Source organism: Catharus ustulatus, chromosome 25 (genome assembly GCF_009819885.2).
Source record: "Catharus ustulatus isolate bCatUst1 chromosome 25, bCatUst1.pri.v2, whole genome shotgun sequence".
Classification (NCBI taxonomy): Eukaryota; Metazoa; Chordata; class Aves; order Passeriformes; family Turdidae; genus Catharus; species Catharus ustulatus.
The window spans coordinates 1,915,958-1,934,610 of record NC_046245.1 but is presented as its reverse complement, the minus strand read 5'-3'; the positions used below and the strand labels follow the sequence as shown (position 1 = coordinate 1,934,610).

Here is an 18,653-nt window from a genome sequence, read left to right as displayed (position 1 = left end):
CCAGAATTTCCTCGGAATCCACGGGACCTTTATCCCAAATTCCCCAGGAATTTTCCATGGAACACCCCAGGACCTTTTTATCCCAAATTCCCCAGAATTTCCATGGAATCCCTGGGACCTTTTCTTTACCTCAAATTTCCATGGAATCCACAGGACCTTTTCTTTATCCCAAATTCCCCAGGAATTTTCCATGGAACACCCCAGGACCTTTATCCCAAATTCCGCAGGAATTTTCCATGGAAACCCCAGGACCTTTATCCCAAATTCCCCAGGAATTTTCCCTGGGACACCCCAGGACCTTTTCTTTATCCCAAATTCCCCAGGAATTTTCCATGGGACACCTCAGGACCTTTATCCCAAATTCCCCAGGAATTTTCCCTGGGACCTTTTCCTTTATCCCAAATTCCCCAGGAATTTTCCCTGGGACCTTTTCTCTATCCCAAATTCCCCAGGAATTTTCCCTGGGACACCCAGAGCAGCTCCTGCAGGCCAAGCTGACATTCCCAGTTTTGTTCCTCCTCTCATCTCTCCCTCCAATTATTTTTGCAGCTTCAAATCTCATTTTACAACTCCAGGAAAGCACAATTTTCTAAATTATTTCATTTAGAAACGATGAGAAAAATCTCACCTGGCTCCAACCTGGCTTTCCCTGCTCAGAGAATTCCCCCCAAAATTCCCCAGTTTTACCTCAGCCAGGATGAGAAGAACGACACAAATCCTGTTCATGGGTTATAAAAGCCCTTTTATAAAGCCATTTTTAAACAAAACCAAAAAGTTTACAAAAGAAAATAAAAGATACAGAAGAAATGAGTTGCTTAATATATTCCAAAAAGGAGAAAAAAAAAAAAAATAAAAGAGGGGACACAATTCCAACATGCTGAACAATAAAGGGTTGGGTTTTTTTCCTCGTGGTTCTTTTTTTTTAATACAAAATACAAGCGAAGGATACACATAAAACAGGAGCAGGTATGCAGTCCCAGGAACCCTTTTTCAATCAAAGCAAAGCAGGTTTTTTTTGTTATTTTTTTTTGTTTTTTCTTTCTTTGCAGGTACATACAGAGACTGGGAATATGTCAAATTAATTAGCACAAAAGACCATCACACAATTCTAGCAATGAATGTTTAAGTCACGAACATGGGCGACACTCATGTTCACTTCAACCCCTTAAAAAAAAAATAATAATAATAAAAGGTGTTTTGTTTTGTTTTTAATTTTAAATAAAGCATTAATGTTACATTCAGACTGAACTCCTAGTACCATGCTAGATCTCATTGTTGTCCAGAGTTCCCAACCCCACAGTGGTGACTGTTTGCAGCTGTCCCCTTTTTTAATTCTGCTTTTGAAATTAAAAAATAAAAATTAAAAAAAAAAAAATTAAAAAGGACAAGGAGGGGAACTGCAAAGAGCCTGATTTTTAAAATTTATTTATTTTTTTTTGTCCAAAAGCTCACCAGGGGATTGCAGATACTCAAGACAAAATATTCATTGCATACCAGAAAATGCTGCCAGTCTCCTCCTCCCCTCTTGCTGCTCACTCAGGGTTTGCTGTGACACGATGGCGAACAACAACAACAAAAAAAATTACGTAGCTCTTATTTACAATTAATTTTTTTTTTTTTCTGTAACAATTGCTTCTGCAGGAAAGGGTAAAGGGGGGAAAAAAATTAAAAAAAAAAAAAAAAGAAAAAAGAAAGTAAAACCTCACAACACAAAGGGGAGGGGATGTCAGACACTCCCACACTCACACACCGAGGATCTCGGGGGCTTTTACACACATTTAAGTCTGGCTTAAGCTGATTTTAGGATCTCCACCCACCCTCCTCCCACCCCCCCCTCCCAAAATATATATATAAAAAACCCTGGCCCCACTGTACAGAGCGTTTGCACACTTTGCTTTGCAGTCACACCGAGCATGCTGGGGCTGGCAGTGGGGACACCCCACAAACATCCACGGCCGCGTCAGGAAATTCCATCGAACATTCACAACTCAATGGGAAGGCTGGGGTTGGATGTAGAGCTGGGCTGGGCTTGGGGAGGGCTCTGAAGGGCACTGTCAGCTCTCCCTGCTCTGATGGGCTCAAAAAAATAAAAATAAAAATAAAAAAACCCCAAAAATCCTCCTGGACAGAACAAAGGGTTAGTGTCGCTTCATTCCATCAGCATTTGGGATTTAAAAATCCTCCTAAAATTCAGATGCTCACAGAATTTATCATTTCCAGCTACAGAAGTGAAACAACCTCCCCACCAAACTCCCACATCCTAAATTCCACCAGCAATTCCCTGACAGAATCCCTCAAAGCTGCTCCACGTCCTCCCCCCTCCAACACATGAGGGAATTCTGGAAACTCCTGGATGGGTTTGTGGCTTTGGGGAACCGTGTTCAATGTTAGGATCTGTTAGAAAAATAAACACTGGACATAAAAAAAGGACAAAAAAAAAAGCAAAGCACCAAGTTTTCTACAGCTCCAGAAGCTTCCAGCATGGTTCAGATTCCTTCCCTCCCTCCCTCACCTGGTTCTGGGACCTTTGTGACCATCAGAGGAGGGAATATTAAAAAAAAATAAAAATAAAGCAAAAAAAAATAAAAATAAAGCAAAAAAAAAAAAGAGGGAAAAAAAAAGGAAAAAGGACACCCCAGGAATTCCAGATTTGTGGTGCTGCTTCTCTCCCCTCACTCTGAAGAAATGAATAAAATGAATAAAATAAAATGAATAAAATGGATTCAAAGCTCCTCAGCTGCCCCTCCTGACCCCCCTAACTCGAATCATTCCCCTGCTGCCCCCTGGAACTGAACCCAAGCACCCTCAGCACCAAATCCCAGCTGGGATTGCAGAGTTTGGAGGGATTTTGCAAAATTCAGGGCAGGATTTTGGCCCAAAAGCAGAGCTGGATGTGGGGCTGTGCATTCATTTTAAAAGCAAGACCAGGGCAGGGCTGAGTGAATTTTGGAATAAATCCATTTTACCTCTCTGCAAAGCTCCAGAATTACAGTTGTGGGACAGAGAAAATTTTTCAAAGCCTCCTCCTCCTGTGGATGAAATTTTCTGCTTCACCAAAAATCTCTTCATGCTCCTAAAGAAAGGTATTTCCTTCCAGAAAGTTTAACACTAATTAATTCCAGTGGGTATTTAAAAAAGGTGAAGTCTGCTGCTGTTGAAAAATGATGTTAAAATAAAAATAATCAAAGTAATAAAATATTCACTGGGATGTGATGATTTTCTGTCTGTAAAAAATGGGGAATTGGGGTATTGCTGACAGAGATTTTAGGGTTTAGTGTTTGCACCAATCAAAATAGGTTTAGAAAAAAGTTACAAAATCCTCCAAATGTGATTTTCAGTGTTTGGGTTGTGAGGAATCAGGAATGGAGGGGGGAGAAAGCAGAACAGCTTTGGGAAAGCCAGGGCCAAACTGCCAGGATAAAACAATTCAAAAAGCATCTGAAACAACAGAAAAATGATGTTTACAGCCTGAACTTCCCTTAACCATGATTAAAAAAAAGATGTATTTTAGGTGAGAGCCACCAAATACATTTCAGAAAATATCCAAGAACCAAACACCAAAAAAAAACCCCAAAAACCTAAAAACCCCAATGGAGTTTGAACCAGTCTGGGCTGCAGGGAACAGCTCTGGGAATCAGATTTGCACCCCCCCAAAATATCTGATTTTTAAAATGTGTTTTCCCAGAATTACCCAACAAGTTGAGGGAATTTCTGCTCTCCCAGAAATCCAGGTGGGAGGAGGTGTGGGAGAGAGGGGATTGTGTTTTCATTTTCAAGATTGGGATTTCCCTGCAGCCTGAAGCTGTTCTGAAAAAAAACAATAATAAAAAAAAATCAAACCAGTTAAAAAAATAAAATTTAAAAAATTAGATTTACAATGAAACAACATCATTTTTATTGTAACTGCAACAGTAGTTCCATGAGAGTCAAGAATGTTAGAAAACCTGAATTTTTCTAAGGGAAAGGAATTGACCAGCCTCAATAAAATCCTAGGGAATGACACAGGACAGGAATATTCCATTCCCCACCTGATCCTATTTAGTGTGTCACATCTAAGAACTTTCCAAAATCCCAAGCAGGACTCAGAAATCCCAACTCAATAATTAGCTGCCTTATGTTACCTTCCAGAGGCTGGTTACAAAATGGGGGCTTCTGTGACAAAAAAAAATAAAAAGCAGAAAAAGAAGAAAGATGCAAAGTTTGTCAGCTGGAGGAGAATGTGAGCAACACACACAAGCACAGAGGGTTTGAGGAAAAAATAAAAATAAAAATGGCAGGTCCAGTTTTCAATGTTTCCACCAACAAATGTGGCAGAAAACTCTGAGGGGGTGAAAAGGTTTGGGGAGTTTAGTGAAGTTTGGAAAATTAAAAATAAAGGAAGAAAGGATCTGGCAGCTTGGATAAAACCACATTAAAATGCTGTGCCAGGGACAGCCTGAGCTCCCAGCTGCAGGGCCCCACACTGACCCACAGGGCACCTGCAGGGGGGGATGATCCTACAGATCCCATAGACAGGGGGGGCTGATCCTACAGATCCCATAGACAGAGATGGGAGTTGATCCTACAGATCCCATAGAGAGAGATGGAACTGATCCTACAGATCCCACAGAAAGGGGGGGATTGAAAAAATCCCACAGGCAGGGTGGGAGCTGATCCTACACATCCCATAGCCAGGAGGGGATTGAGAAAATCCCACAGGCAGAGGGAAGCTGATCCCACAGATCCCACAGTAGGGGGGGAGCTGATTCTACAGATCCCATAGCCATGAGGGGATTGAGAAAATCCCACAGCCAGAGGTGGGAGCTGATCCCACAGATCTCACACACAAGAGGGGATTGAGTAAATCCCACAGGCAGGAGAGGAGCTGATCCCACAGGATGGGAGAGGAGCTGATCCTACAAATCCCATAGGAAGGGTGAGGAGCTGATCCTACAGGCAGGAGGGGAACTGAGTAAATCCCACAGGAAGGGTGAGCTGACCCCACAGACCCCACACACAGAAGGGGAGCTGATCCTACAGACCTCACAGGAAAGGTGAGGAGCTGACCCCAGACCCAGGAGGGGAGCTGATCCTACACCAGGAGAGGAGTTGATCCTACAAATCCCACAGGAAAGGTGAGGATCTAACCCCACAGACCCCACACCCAGGTGAGGAGCTGACCCCACAGACCCCACACCCAGGTGAGGAGCTGATCCTACAGACCCCATAGGAAAGGTGAGGATCTAACCCCACAGACCCCACACCCAGGTGAGGAGCTGACCCCACAGACCCCACACCCAGGTGAGGATCTAACCCCACAGACCCCACACCCAGGTGAGGAGCTGATCCTACAGATCCCACAGGGAGCAGGGGGGGCACAGGAAGTGCAGGGAGGGAACAGAAACACTCAGGGCTGACTCATGGGATCTCCAGAGCACGACAGGAACCCTCTGTGACACCCACAAAAGGACACCCCCCACCCCAAAATTTCATTTTCATTTTACATTATCCATTAATTTGTTTCCTCCTTGGAAAAATGAATAACCACATTTTCCATGATAGCCAATGGAAAGCAGTTTTCCAAGTGATTCTGCAATTTCACTTCCCTGTTTTGTCCCTCTACAGAAGGAATAAAATAAGGGATGGATGGGGAAGGATGTGGGATGAGTATCTGAATTTTGGCTGCAATTTGCCTACAGCAGAAGAGTTTTCTATCCAGCACAGACAAAATCTCCCATCCTGACTGGAGGCTCTTGGAACCAAAGCCACTGGAGCATCTCTGAGTTTCCTGATTGCTTTCCATGAATCCAAGGAACACAGGATTCCTCCACTGCAACTACAATTCTGCTGAGACTGAACTCATCTCAAAGTCTGTCAAAACATTATTTTTTTTTTCCCCATATATTCCAAATAATAGTTTTAAACAGCTCTTACCAGCACTGGGAAAAAATCTATTCTACTTAAGGATTTGTAAATATGGTTTCCACTGATCAGTCTCAAACCTTATTGCTTCACAACTGCAGTATCCCTTGAAAAATAAAATAAAATATTGAATGGTCTGGTCATTTTTGTCTCAAATGGCTTTTCAGATTTGGCAGGGGAGGGAGAACGGAATGGCCAACAGAGAACATCAAAATCTGACTGTAGAAGGGTTTCCTCTCATTAAAAAAGAATACACTGTATTAAACAGCTGAAAGTAAAGACAGCATTCAAAGCCCATGAGTCAAGCCACAGCCAAAACCGTGTTCTACCCCTAAGTATTGTTTTCTTTTCCTTTTTCTTTTTTTTTTTTCCTCTTTTTTTTTTTTTAAAACAAAGATTTTTTTCCTCAACTGCCATTTTAATCTTCACCAGAGGGTGCTTCATCTTCAGACCCCTCATCCCCTGATTTTTCTGGTGGAGGGCTGGCTGATTTTTTCTTTTCTGGGGGACTTTCAGGCTCTTCATCCTCTTCTTTGGGGGATGGGGTCTTTTCTTTTGTTGCCTTGGAAGCTGTGGGGCGACCTGCCTTCCCTTTGCCTTTCACTGGGCTGGGGGTCACTGCAAAAAGAAAAACCTTGTAAAACTCAGCAGCACAACTCACAGAAAATGGGATTTCCAAGTCATTCAGCAGCAGTCTGATCACACCCACAGTGGTTTCAGCACTCCCAATTAGCAAAGAACAATCTCACAAGGTTTCAAAGTTTAATTGCAAGTGCTGGATTTGACAGCAGCAATGGCCACAGCTCTTGTGCTGTTATCATTTCAGATTTCCTTCAGGTTCACATTTCCCCCACCCTGACAGCATCACCAAGTCCCAAACAAAGCCACAAATTGGTGAGATTGGGCTGTGAGACACAAAGTCAGGATGCAGCACCTCAGCAGGGAAGGTTTTCCACACTCTGAGTTTTTACTCAACCCTTAAGGAAGAATTAAACCAGCTCATTATTCCACATTGTTGCTTTAAATTATTTTGGCCCTTCAATATTTTTGTGACCCCAAGACTTCCACCAACCCTGCTGGGTTTAATTAAACTGAGAAACTTTCACTGCACAAACTCACCTGTAGCCTTTAGCCTGGGCTTGGGCATTTTCTTTTCTTTCCTCTCTGGCTTGGATTTCTTGGAGACCTTCTTATTTTTCTTTTTTGAACTGCCATAGTCACTGTCATCATCATCTTCCATGAGGAAGTCTTCATCACTTCCTGAATCTGCTGGAAGCACAAGGAAATTTCAGTTTTTTGGGGGGAAAAAAAGAGAAAAGATCCAGCTGAGATCTGCCAGTAAATCATGGACACAGACTGAGACCTTGTGAGCTTCCATTTATCCAAAATCTGACTGGGATTTCACAGCAGCAAGGCCACAGGGACAGCACAATTTTTGTCCTCAGTGTCCCTTTTTGTACTCACTCTCCTGGAACTGTGCCTCATCATCCTCCTGCTCCTCCTCCTCACTGCCCACATCATCCATGAGCATCTCCCTCTGTTTGGAGGCTGCTTTGGACGCTGCCTGCCGCTGCTGACGAACGTTTTTGTGATCTTCCTTCTCATCCTCGCTGTCCTCTGCAGCAAAAAGCCCCAAAACTGGGATGAGTTCAGGGCACAGAGCTCCTGCCTCGAGCAGCAAAGCAGGGGCAGGGTCCATGAAGGGGCTCAAACACTCAAACACTGAGTTACTGTGAGAACAACTCAACATCTTCCTCACTCAAATATTTTAAACTGTAAAATAACCACTGCTTGTTGGGGTTTTTTTAATTTTTTTTTTTACCTGCAGGCCTTTTCCTGGATTTGGAGGCTGCTCTCTTGTTCTTGTCTGGTTTAGCTTTCTTTCCTTTTTTGCTTTTTTGAGAGCTCTCGTAGTCGCTGTCGGCTTTGCCGTCGTCAGCTCCTACGTCGTCGTCTTCACTGCCAAAATCTTCATCTGCAAGGGAAAAAAACCAAGGTGAAGTTTTTGTATCACTCTGGATAAAAGCTGCAAGCAAGGGATCAACAGACCTATCCACTTATGAAGATAAATTGTATAGGACCATGATGTTACACACAAAAAAACATTATCCCAATGCATCAGAGGCAGTATCGGACTTAAAATAAATCAGAATTATTTCTTTTTTTGTCTCAAATCCTCCTCCTGCAACTCTCACAGGTGTGAAGAGAATTTAAAGAATTTAAACCACAATGCAATCAGTTACCTGCTGAGTGTGAATCATCCTTCTTGGGCTTCACATCTTTGTCTTCTGAATCCTCACTGCAAATGAGAGAAAGGGAAAGTCTGAGTGCTCGTCTCAACTTTGATTTCAGTCACTCTTGGGTGGAAAATCCACACAAACCTGCTCAGTGTCAGCCCTGGATCCCAATCTCTCTGCAATCCCACCTCCAATCTCCTGGAGGATGCTGCTCCCCACACTCACTCTGAGGAATGATCCCTGGTTTTTTTGTTTTGTTTTTTTTTTTACCTGTCCTCCTGAGAGTTCTTGCCAGATCTCCTCTTGTTTTTGGCCTCTCGGGGAGACGAGCGGATTTTCTTGGATGGGGGCCCTGAATCTCTTCCATAATCATCATCTGGGCAGGACAACAAGGGATCAAACTCACTCCTCAAACTGATCATTGCATGCACATCAAAACCAAAAACATCACAAAGCTTCAAAGAAATAAAAAAAATCTCAGGTTTAAAGCACAGATTTTATCTTTTCTGTGTCAAATCTCACCCAGGAAACACAGCCAGCCTCACAAGGATCTCATTTTTCATTTTGTTATTATATAAATCTATGAAAAATTCACATCCAGGTGTAGCTGGACATGATTCTAACAGCACACAGTTTTTACTGTGCTGTCATTAAATAGGAGTTTACAGCAGAAATCCTCTCAGTTCTTACACAACACCTTATTTTGAGAATAAAAGCTTTATAATTAAGAATTATGCATATTTGTCTCATTTTAATTATCAGTGCAGCTTCAGCACTGAGTTTATTTTCCAAGAACTCAAAACATATTCCAGAAATCTTCTGTTAATTCTCACAAGTTTTATTTTTTTTTTTAGAAATGGGATCACAGAGATTACATTTTTTTTCAAAATGTGATCCAGTAATAAATATTTTGTTAATTCACACAGATTCCATTTTTTAGCTGCAATCCCCCCTAAAATGCCTGATTATTTGGGCTCAACTAGAGCCCTGAAATAAATAGAAAACAGTTTTTTTTTTTCTGTGGTGGCATCTCCAGAACATAACATAGAGCAAGGAGGGAATTGCTGCCAAGAGCCTGAGGCACTGCAACAATCCCAGCACTAAACAGGAACATTTCCATTGTTTGTTTAACACAAAACAGATGAGAACCATTATATTTTCAAATATTTATTAACAGTTCAGGCTGTGAAGAACAGAAACTCTTTGGGAGCAGAGTTTGAGGATGGGATTAGAAGCAGAATAATGAATGTGGATGGTAATAATGAGGAAATTAAGAAAAAAAAAATTAAAAAAAAATCATTTACCAGCATCATCTGATTCCTGAAACTGGGAGTAATCCACCACCTTCCTGTTCCTGTTCAAGAAAAGGAGAAAAAAATTAGGAATTCATCATTTCAGAGCTTGAAGGAACAAAAGTGCCACATCCTTCCTTCCAGTGCTGCATTTGTACCCAAAAACAAGAAAAGTTTGGTCATTCAGCCACCTCCAGCTCTGTTAGAAGTGAACACAAAGTATAGGAAATATATTTAAATATATTAAGTATATTAAAGTATAAGAAATATATTTAAATATATTAAGTGTATTAAAGCATAGGAAATATATTTAAATATATTAAGTGTATTAAAGCATAAATAGCATTTTCCTGAGGAGGTTTTATAACAATCTGGATTGCACACTCAGAATCTGGATTTTTTTTTGATAAATAAAGATTATGGATCAGACATCTCTGAGCTGCTCCTTTTGGAATTTCTGTTTCTCACCTGTTCCTCCAGTTTTTATTTTGATGATCTCTGGTTTTTAAAGTATTTTAAGTTTTCACTGGGGTTTCCAGGAGTTTTCTGAACAAAATCAAATCCAGATTCCCAAATGGAATTGTTGGTCAATCAAATCCCAACTTTTATTGACAAGATAACTGCTCTAGAAAACAGAGGCCAGAGGGAATCACCACAGCCATTAATTAATAAACTCAATTAAATTTCAGCTGATAAAGCCTCAAACACCTCACCAAGGAGTGCCAGAAATGAGAGATTCTCACACTGGAATTTTTTCAGTCCTGCTGGCCCAAAGCCAAGGAGAAATCTGATTTTGCAGCAATCACCACGTGAGTTCTACAGCTGCAAAACTGCATCCAAAAATCCTTTCTGCTCCCACTGAGCAGGAACTGCCAGCTCATTAATTATCATATCATTAATTCATTAATAAATCTGGTCAGCTCAAAGCCAGCACTGCTGACCCAGCTGAAATCAACTTTCTCTCCTGTACAAATATCTTAATTCATGGCTTTCAGAATTCCTTCAGAATGAATTTTTGGAGGAACAAAATTGTTTTATTTCAACCCAAACCTCTTCAAAAAACACCCTAAAAATACCAAAAAGGCCAAAGAAAGGAGATGATTTGGACAGGTTGAACCCAGCCAAGCTCTGGAGTGTGAGTGGAACAAAATCCAGCAGTGCCCAGCACTCAGGGTCACCCCCTCCCAGTCTGGGGGTGCTCAAATTCCAGTTTGGGGACACAATTATTGGCAATTTTTGATTGACATTGCTGTTCCAATTCCTCAAAGTTGCCTCCTGACCCATCTCATTGAACTTATAATTAGATTATTAAATAAGAAGTCTGATTTTATGTATCAAGCATTGGTTTTTTTCCCTGTGAAAGCTGAAAAGGGGTGAAAAAAGCACAATTCCCACATATATAAATATTAATAAATATATATAAATATAAACATTCTTAGGCATCACTGAGCTCCCAAATGGAAATGGCCATTTTCCCACCTTGCTTCCTTCAGAAATTAAATCAGGTACTGGGAATGGGACAGTGGCAGCTACAGCATCAACAAAAACTGTCCCTATAGGGAACATCCTTTAACAAAATCACGGTCCCTATAGGAAACAAAACACTGTCCCTATGGAAAACATCCTTAAATAAAACCATTGACCCTATAGGAAACATCCTTAAACTAAACTAGTGTCCTCATGGAAAATATCCTTAAACAAAATCACTGTTCCTATAGAAAACATTCTTAAATAAAACCATTGACCCTATAGAAAACAAAACCACTGCCCCTATAGAAAATATCCTTTAATAAAACCACTGCCCCTACAGAAAATTAAACCACTGTCCCTATAGAAAACAACACCACTGCCCCTATAGAAAATATCCTTTAACAAAACCACTGCCCCTATGGAAAACAAAATCATTGTCCCTATAGAAAACATCCTTAAACAAAACCACTGTCCTTATAGAAAAACAGAACTACTGTCCCTATAGAAAATATCCTTAAACAAAAACAATGCCCCTATAGAAAATATCCTTTAACAACACCACTGCCCCTACAGAAAACATTCTTAAATAAAACCACTGTCCCTATAGAAAATATCCTTTAACAAAACCACTGCCCCTATGGAAAATATCCTTAAATAAAACCATTGACCTTATAGAAAAAAAACCCACTGCCCCTATAGAAAATATCCTTAAACAAAACCACTGCCCCTATAGAAAACAACACCACTGCCCCTACAGAAAATCCTTCCCCAAGCAGCACCCCTGGGTTTTCAGGCAGGGACTAAACCCTGCTCAGTTTTCTCCACATGTTGAGCACAAAGTGATATTTGTATTAAAAATAAATCAATTTAAAATCAGTGTTTCCAAACCATTTTTGAATCATTTCGAAGTGAAGCTGCTCCCTGGCACTATCTTATCTTGCAGGGTGGGGTGAAGAAGGAATCTCTGCACTGAGATCACAGAAAAGAAAAAGCTGGGAATGCTCAGGGACAGAAAGAACCGAGCTGCTCCTCACTCCAGACTCATCACTCACCTCTTTTAGCCCTGGCAGGTTTTATTTAGAACTCTGGGCAGTAACAACTCAGTGTTTACTACACCGAGGTGATAAAAACATTGTGGAGGATCACTGAGTGCAAAGGGAGCTGCTGGGGGCACTCAAGAGCCAATTTTTATTTGGGAAAAATAAATTCTCTGTTAAATCCACTCAGGCTGAGCATAAAAAGACAGCTGGGATGGGCATGGCTGGGTCTGGTTTAAAATTTAAACTGGGATTGGAGGGAACTCCCTTGTTAATTCAGATTAACATGAAGTGTGCAGGTAAAAAGTTCAGAGAGAGGTTGAACAGCACATTATTTTAAAAATATTATTAAATAAAATTAATTAAATAATCAATAATTAGTATTAATAATTATTAAAACAGCTGTCAGTCCAGTATTTTTAATTAAACAATAATTCATGAGCATGTTAGGATGGAAGCACTCAAAGGAATTCTCCAGTAATTAATATAAATAACAACTACAATAATAATATAATAACTATAATATATAATAACTACAGCTCAGAAATGCACAGATAATTCTTGCAACCTGCTCTTGATTCCTGCCCAAGTGTAATTTTGCAATTAGGAAAAGCAACAACAACATTTTAAAGGATGACAATGCCCATAAAAAGGAAAGGATTTCATCCTCACACCTCACCTTCAATTTAGTCCCTAAAGCTTTTAAAAGGTTTTAAACCAACCCTAAAACCTTTAAAAAGTTTTAAATCAACTCTAAAGCCTTTAAAAGGTTTTAAACCAACCCTAAAGCCTTTAAAAAGTTTTAAATCAACCCTAAAGCCTTAACCCAACATCAGCACAGCCCTACAAAAAATGTAAAAAAGGTGGAAAAAATTTGGGTTTTTTTAAAGGGAATGCACAGAATCCCAGGTAATTGTACAGGCATTAAAACACACAGATAAAAATCAACAATTAAAGACAAAAAATCCCACAACATGTAATATAATAATAAAATAAAATCCTAAAAAGCAGTGCTGGAAATCCAGGCACTGAAAAGCACCCACCCTCACCCAACAGAGCAAAGGCAAGGAGATTCAATGGATATTGAGATTTTTTTAATGTTTTTTTTTTACTTTATTTCACCAATATAACCAAACCCCTCAGAGCTGTGAGCTCAGCACTCAGGTTTCACTTTCAGCTCAAAGTGTCCCCTCCCACACCAATATTACCCAGAAATATTGGTATTAAAAACACTTTTGGTGCCTTTTTTACACACAGAAATCACAAATTCCAGCCCCAAGGTTTCCTGCAGGATTCTCAGAGCTGTGCAAGGCAAAGCTGCAGGGCTGCATTTGGATTTTCCATGAACATTGAATTAAAAACATCCCCAGAAGGTGGCACAGGGCACTCAAACCAAACTCAGAGTTTGGCACCTGCAGGATTTTCATGGATCTTGGAGCTCCATAGAACTAAAATTAAATTATTAAATAAATTAAATAAATGATTTCTGCAGCAAGAATTAAAGCAGTTTTGTGCTTTTTCTCTATTTGACTCTAATTATAATTGAGATTTTACTACAGAAATGATGCAGAGCAGGAAGGAACCAAACCCAAACTCCCAGCTCACTCCCCCACCCAAGCATTTTGAATTTTTTTTGTACTTCCACCTTCTCCCTTCAGACTAAAAGAGAGCAAGAATCTTCTTTTTACTCATCTATCTCACACAGCATCACTCCATTTTATTTACTTAATTTATTTAATTAACTTTATTTTATTTATTTAATCCCATGGAAGCATTTCCACAATCACAATATTTCTAATTTACATTGCCCACTGACAACACTGGCAACAAGTTACATTTGAGACTTTATTTTTTTATTTTACATTTAATAGATGTATTTTTTACTGCAAGTGAAATTTCACCCTTCCACTCCTGGGATTTTAAAAAAATTAAATTTATTACATATTTATATATTAGAAATTTATTATATTATATATAAATTATTAAAAATAAAAAATGAAAGTAAGCACTGAGATAAATTCCTAACTGGTTTTAAGCTTAAAATGAATGACCAAAAAAATCCCCTGGGATTTCCACAACATCTCAGTTTTCAAAGCCTGCAGGAGAGGAGCAGCAAGTAAAAGTGACCAGTGAGAACCAAAAATCTGACTCAAAACACATTAATTAATGCTGTATATATATTTAAAAAACAGTGGCTCAAGGTATTTTATTTTTTTTATCCCTCCAGGCAGGCCCAGCTCTGTCTGCAGAACTTCAGGAGTTACCCAAGAGATGCAGAAGTTCAGAATCCTTTAATTTTTTTCCTTTTTCTGCAAAGCCCACCAGGAGAAATGGGATTGTGCAGGAGTGCCAGGCCCTGGAAATATCAGCATTTTATTGGTGCTTAATTTGAAATAACTGACTTGAACAACCTCAGGTCAATTTTCTCAACAAGTGGAATAAAAACTTTGGGTGGAGGATGGAATTTATGAAGTTCACAGAAATATTCAGCAGATATAACAAATTAATCCAAAGAACACTGACCAGACAAAAACCTCCCCACCACTAAATCTCCCTCTGATGGAGAAACTTCCACCAGGCTTCCATTTTACCAAAAATAGGCAGAAAAAAACTTGACTGCAGCATTAATTTATTAATGGATTTCAATCTTTTGGCAGATTCTAGCTAGCAGAGCAACACCATGCAGCAGCACTAAATATTTACATTATTTTCCCTGCAAAGGTTATTAAATCCAGGGAGATAAGGGTCTGCATCTATCCTGCCACGAGGTTTTGTGCTCCTAACAACCTGCTGGACTTTGGTGCTTCATTTTCCTGCCAGCAGGACTGCACAGAGGTGGTTTGTTTTAATTATTATTTATTTTAATCCTTGAAAAAATACTTAATTCCAGCAAGCTTTTAAAGAGCAAATCTCCAGAGCTGGCAGGGGGATGACCAACAATAATTTGGGAAATCACCCATCACTGAGCAAAGCACTCCTGGTTCCATTTATATTTTAAATTCTGCTTAAATACTTAAATATAAATGTTGTCATCTCTAAATGTATAGATTTATCACAGACACAATTAATTTGTACTTTTAAGTTAAATTAAATATCCAACATTCACATCCCAGACCAGGCTCACTCTGGGAATAAAAGTACAACCAGTTATTTGGGAATGAAGAAATTCCAGAGCACTGAAAGAACACTGGGGGAAAGCTCCCAGATTTGTTATAAAAACAACAAAAATCACGAGTTCATTCTTGAATGAACTTGGTAAAGAGACACCTTTGAGACAGGAGGGAAGCACAGAATATCCTGAGCTGGAAAGGACTCCCAGGCATCACCAGTGCAGCTACTGGATTGGCACAAACACCCCAAAATCAGCCTGGCATTGCACAAACACCCCAAAATCCCACTGGGTTGGCACAAACACCCCCAAAATCCCACTGGATTGGCACAAACACCTCAAAACTCCAATGGATTTACACAAACACCCCAAAATCCCAGCCTGGCTTTGCACAAACACCCCAAAATTCCACTGGATTGACACAAACACCCCCAAAATCCCATTGGCTTTGCACAAACACCCCAAAATCCTACTGGGTTGACACAAACACTCCAAATCTCACTGGAGTGACACAAACACCCCAAAATCCCAGCCTGGATTGACACACACATCCCAAAATTCCACTGGATTGACACAAACACCCCAAAACCCCACTGGATTGGCACAAACACCCCAAATCCCAGCCTGGCATTGCACAAACACCCCAAATCCCACTGATTTAGGACAAACACTCCAAAATCCCACTAGATTGACACAAACACCCCAAATCACACTGGCTTGGCACAAACACCCCAAAATCCCAATGGCTTTGGCACAAACACCCCAAATCCCAGCCTGGCTTGGCACAAACACCCAAAATCCGATTGGTTTAGGAGAAACACCCCAAAATCCCAATGGATTGACACAAACACCCCAAAATCCCACTGGATTGACACAAACACCCCAAAATCCCACTGCCATGGCACAAACACCCCAAAATCCCAGCCTGGCTTTACACACACCCCCCAAATCCCAGCCTGAATTGACACACACCCCCCAAATCCCAGCCTGGCTTTGCACAAACACCCCAAACCCCACTGGATTGACACACATCCCCAAATCCCAGCCTGCCCATCCCTGGAGCGCTCCCGGTGCTGTAACATCCTCAGCGCGGTGCCCTAACCCCCTCCGGGCATAAAAAACCCATCCCAAACATCCACCCCTACCCTTCCCTCAGGCACCACAGATCCTCAAACCCACCCCAACCACACGCTGAGAAACCCAAAAAACAAGGAGCAAAGAAGAGCGGCAGCAAGGCGAGCCCGGAGCGCGGCCGGGCGGAGCAGGGAGGGCGGCGGTGAGGGGGCGGCTCCCGGCGGCTCCTCCCCTACGCGTGGTTCCCCATGCACAGCCCCCGTGCCCCATGCACAGCCCCCGTGGCTCGGACCCTCAGCGCCGGCCCCGCGTCCCCTCCCTCCCCCGGCAGCGCTCGGGGCTCGGCCCCGCCGATCGCGCCGGGCCCCGGCACGGGGAGGCCGCGGATGGCGGCGCCCGCCCTGCGCCAAGTGGGTCACGGCGGCGCTGTAAAATTCGCTTTTTTCCCCTCCCCGTTATTAAATGTGGGGCAGCGGGCGCGGGGCAGCGCCGGAGGAGAGGAGCGGGGGGAGATGCGGCGGTGCTGGCGGTGGCCGTGCCAAGTTAGCAGGGGGGAAACAAGGGGAAATAGAGGAGAAATCCGCACGGCCTGAGCGCGGCCTGCCCTGCGCGGGGCCGGCCCGGCGGAGCGGCGGGAGCGGCGCGGCCGGGACTCACCTGACGGGCCGAGACATCTTGGCCGCGCTTCGGGCAGGCCGGGGCTGGGCGCGGAGCGAGCGGGGACCGGGCTGAGGCCGCCGGGGCCGCTGAGGCCGCCCGGAGCGAGCGGGAGCGCTGGGCCCAGCGCCTCAGGCCGCGCCTGCGGAGCCGCCGCTCCCCCGTCAGGCGCCGCCGCCGCCCCCGGTGCCGCTCCCCGATCCCGATCCCGGCCGCGATCCCGGTGTCGCTCCCCGATTCCCCCGCCGCGGTCCCGGTGTCGGTGCCGGTCCCGCTCCCGCCGCTCCCCCCCGCAAAATGGTCGCGCTCGCCCCGCCGAGAGGATGCGAGCGGGGGGGGCGGTGCCGCCGACCCCGCTGGCCACGCCCCCCTCGCTCGCCGATTGGTCGGAGGCCGCGAGAGCCCGCGTCCCATTGGCTCGTTCGAACCATCACGGCGCGCAGGGCCCGCCCACTGTCCCCGCGGAGAGGGCGGGCAGCGCGGCCCGCACGCGGCGGAGCTGCGGCCGCAGATTCGCCACAAGCTCCGGGCGCTGCCGCTGCTCCGCCGCGCCCCGTCCCGCCCATCCCGCCGCGCCCGCTGTGTCCCCCCGGTACCGGCGCTACGCTGGAATTTTTTCCCGTTTCTCCGTTCATTTTTTGGGGTGCTGCGAGGCCTCAAGGCCCGAGGCGCAGATTCGCCGCGCGGGCCCGGCGCGGTTTTGGAGGGAAAACGCGGCCCCGGGCGCGGGTTCGGCGCCGTTAATTTTTATAACGAAAAAACGCCCCAAAAATTCGGATTTTGACACCAACACCGCCAAATCTCCCTGTGCAGTCAGCACTCGATTCATGCAAAGTCCTGTGAAAATTTTGGAATTTTTTTTTTGCGCTTTTAAATCCCCAGAAATCTCCATTTTGGTTAAAAAGGGGATGCATAAATCATGGAAAATTAAAAATATTCCATAAAATAAAGTCATTAAAATGGCAGCTTCTGCCTCCACAACTCACTTCTGCTTTGTATTTTGATTTTTTTGGAGTTTCATCCCTCCATTTCAGTAAAAATTGCATTTAAATCTGATTTTTATCCATTGGGATCACGAAGGAGATGGTTGGATGATAGAAAAATGTCAGATTTAGAGGGAAAAATCACAATTTTGGGGATAATTTCAGTTGGTTTCATGCCCTGCTTGAGATTTATTGGGATAATCAAATAAAGGAAAATCAAAGAATCTAAAATTCAAAATCCAGGTGCAGAAATCACAGCCAGGAATTCTTGGAAAATTCTGAAAAATCTCAGATTAAACCCCAGGGGCTGACTCAGTTTTCATGGATTTACAGCATAAAAAAACGCAAAAAATGAGAATATTTCAGCAGAGCTAATTTGGTTTTTCTTGGGGTTTCGGGGGGTTTTTTGTTTGGTTTATTTGAGGGGTTTTGTTGAGATTTTTGGGTGAGAATTTGGGATTTTGGGGGCTTTTTTCCCTTTTATTTTTAGTTTTGGTTTGGGTTTTTTTGGGGAATTAAAAAATTTTTTTCTTTATTTTGCTTGTCGTTATTTGGTGTGTGCTGGAGATTTTATTTTCTTTTTTTTAATTTATTTTTAATTTTTTTCTTTCTTTGTTTCACCTGGGTATTTTGAGTGTGTATTTGGAATTTTTTTGGCTTTTTTCCCTTTTATTTTTAATTTTGTTTTGGGTTTTTTGGAGGATTTTTTTTTTAAAATTTTGTTTATTTTGCTTGGTGTTATTTGGTGTGCATTGGGGATTTTATTTTCTTTTATTTTTTTTATTGCTTTGTTTCAGCTGGGTATTTTGGGTGTGTATTTGGAATTTTTGGGGCTTTTTTTCCTTTTATTTTTAATTTTTTTATGGGTTTTTTGGGGGATTTTTTTTTTTAAT

The 18,653-nt window shown here is 42.4% G+C and overlaps 1 protein-coding gene across 2 annotated transcripts; it reads right to left on the bottom strand.

The window, feature by feature from the left end:
- Positions 1 to 5,812: 5,812 nt before the first annotated feature.
- NUCKS1 (nuclear casein kinase and cyclin dependent kinase substrate 1) lies at positions 5,813 to 17,055 on the bottom strand. 2 transcript variants are annotated; one of them, XM_033080432.1, is made up of 8 exons: positions 16,778 to 17,055; positions 9,443 to 9,492; positions 8,409 to 8,514; positions 8,145 to 8,200; positions 7,724 to 7,876; positions 7,366 to 7,518; positions 7,021 to 7,170; positions 5,813 to 6,519 (listed from the first exon to the last, which is right to left on the bottom strand). In XM_033080432.1, the coding sequence occupies exons 1-8, from the start codon at positions 16,792 to 16,794 to the stop codon at positions 6,320 to 6,322; spliced, it is 885 nt and encodes a 294-aa protein (XP_032936323.1). In that variant the 5' UTR covers positions 16,795 to 17,055; the 3' UTR covers positions 5,813 to 6,319. The 2 variants fall into 2 exon arrangements, with proteins under 2 accessions (XP_032936323.1, XP_032936324.1); XM_033080433.2 differs by having other exon boundaries at positions 7,021 to 7,167; positions 16,778 to 16,863.
- Between the last annotated feature and the right edge of the window lie 1,598 nt (positions 17,056 to 18,653).

Coding starts and splice junctions, on each gene's coding strand:
- NUCKS1 (XM_033080432.1), bottom strand. Junction 8,201..8,408: donor AAGAACTCTCAGGAGGACAG/GTAAAAAAAAAA, acceptor TCTCATTTGCAG/TGAGGATTCAGAAGACAAAG. Junction 7,171..7,365: donor TGAGGCACAGTTCCAGGAGA/GTGAGTACAAAA, acceptor TTGTGCTTCCAG/CAGATTCAGGAAGTGATGAA.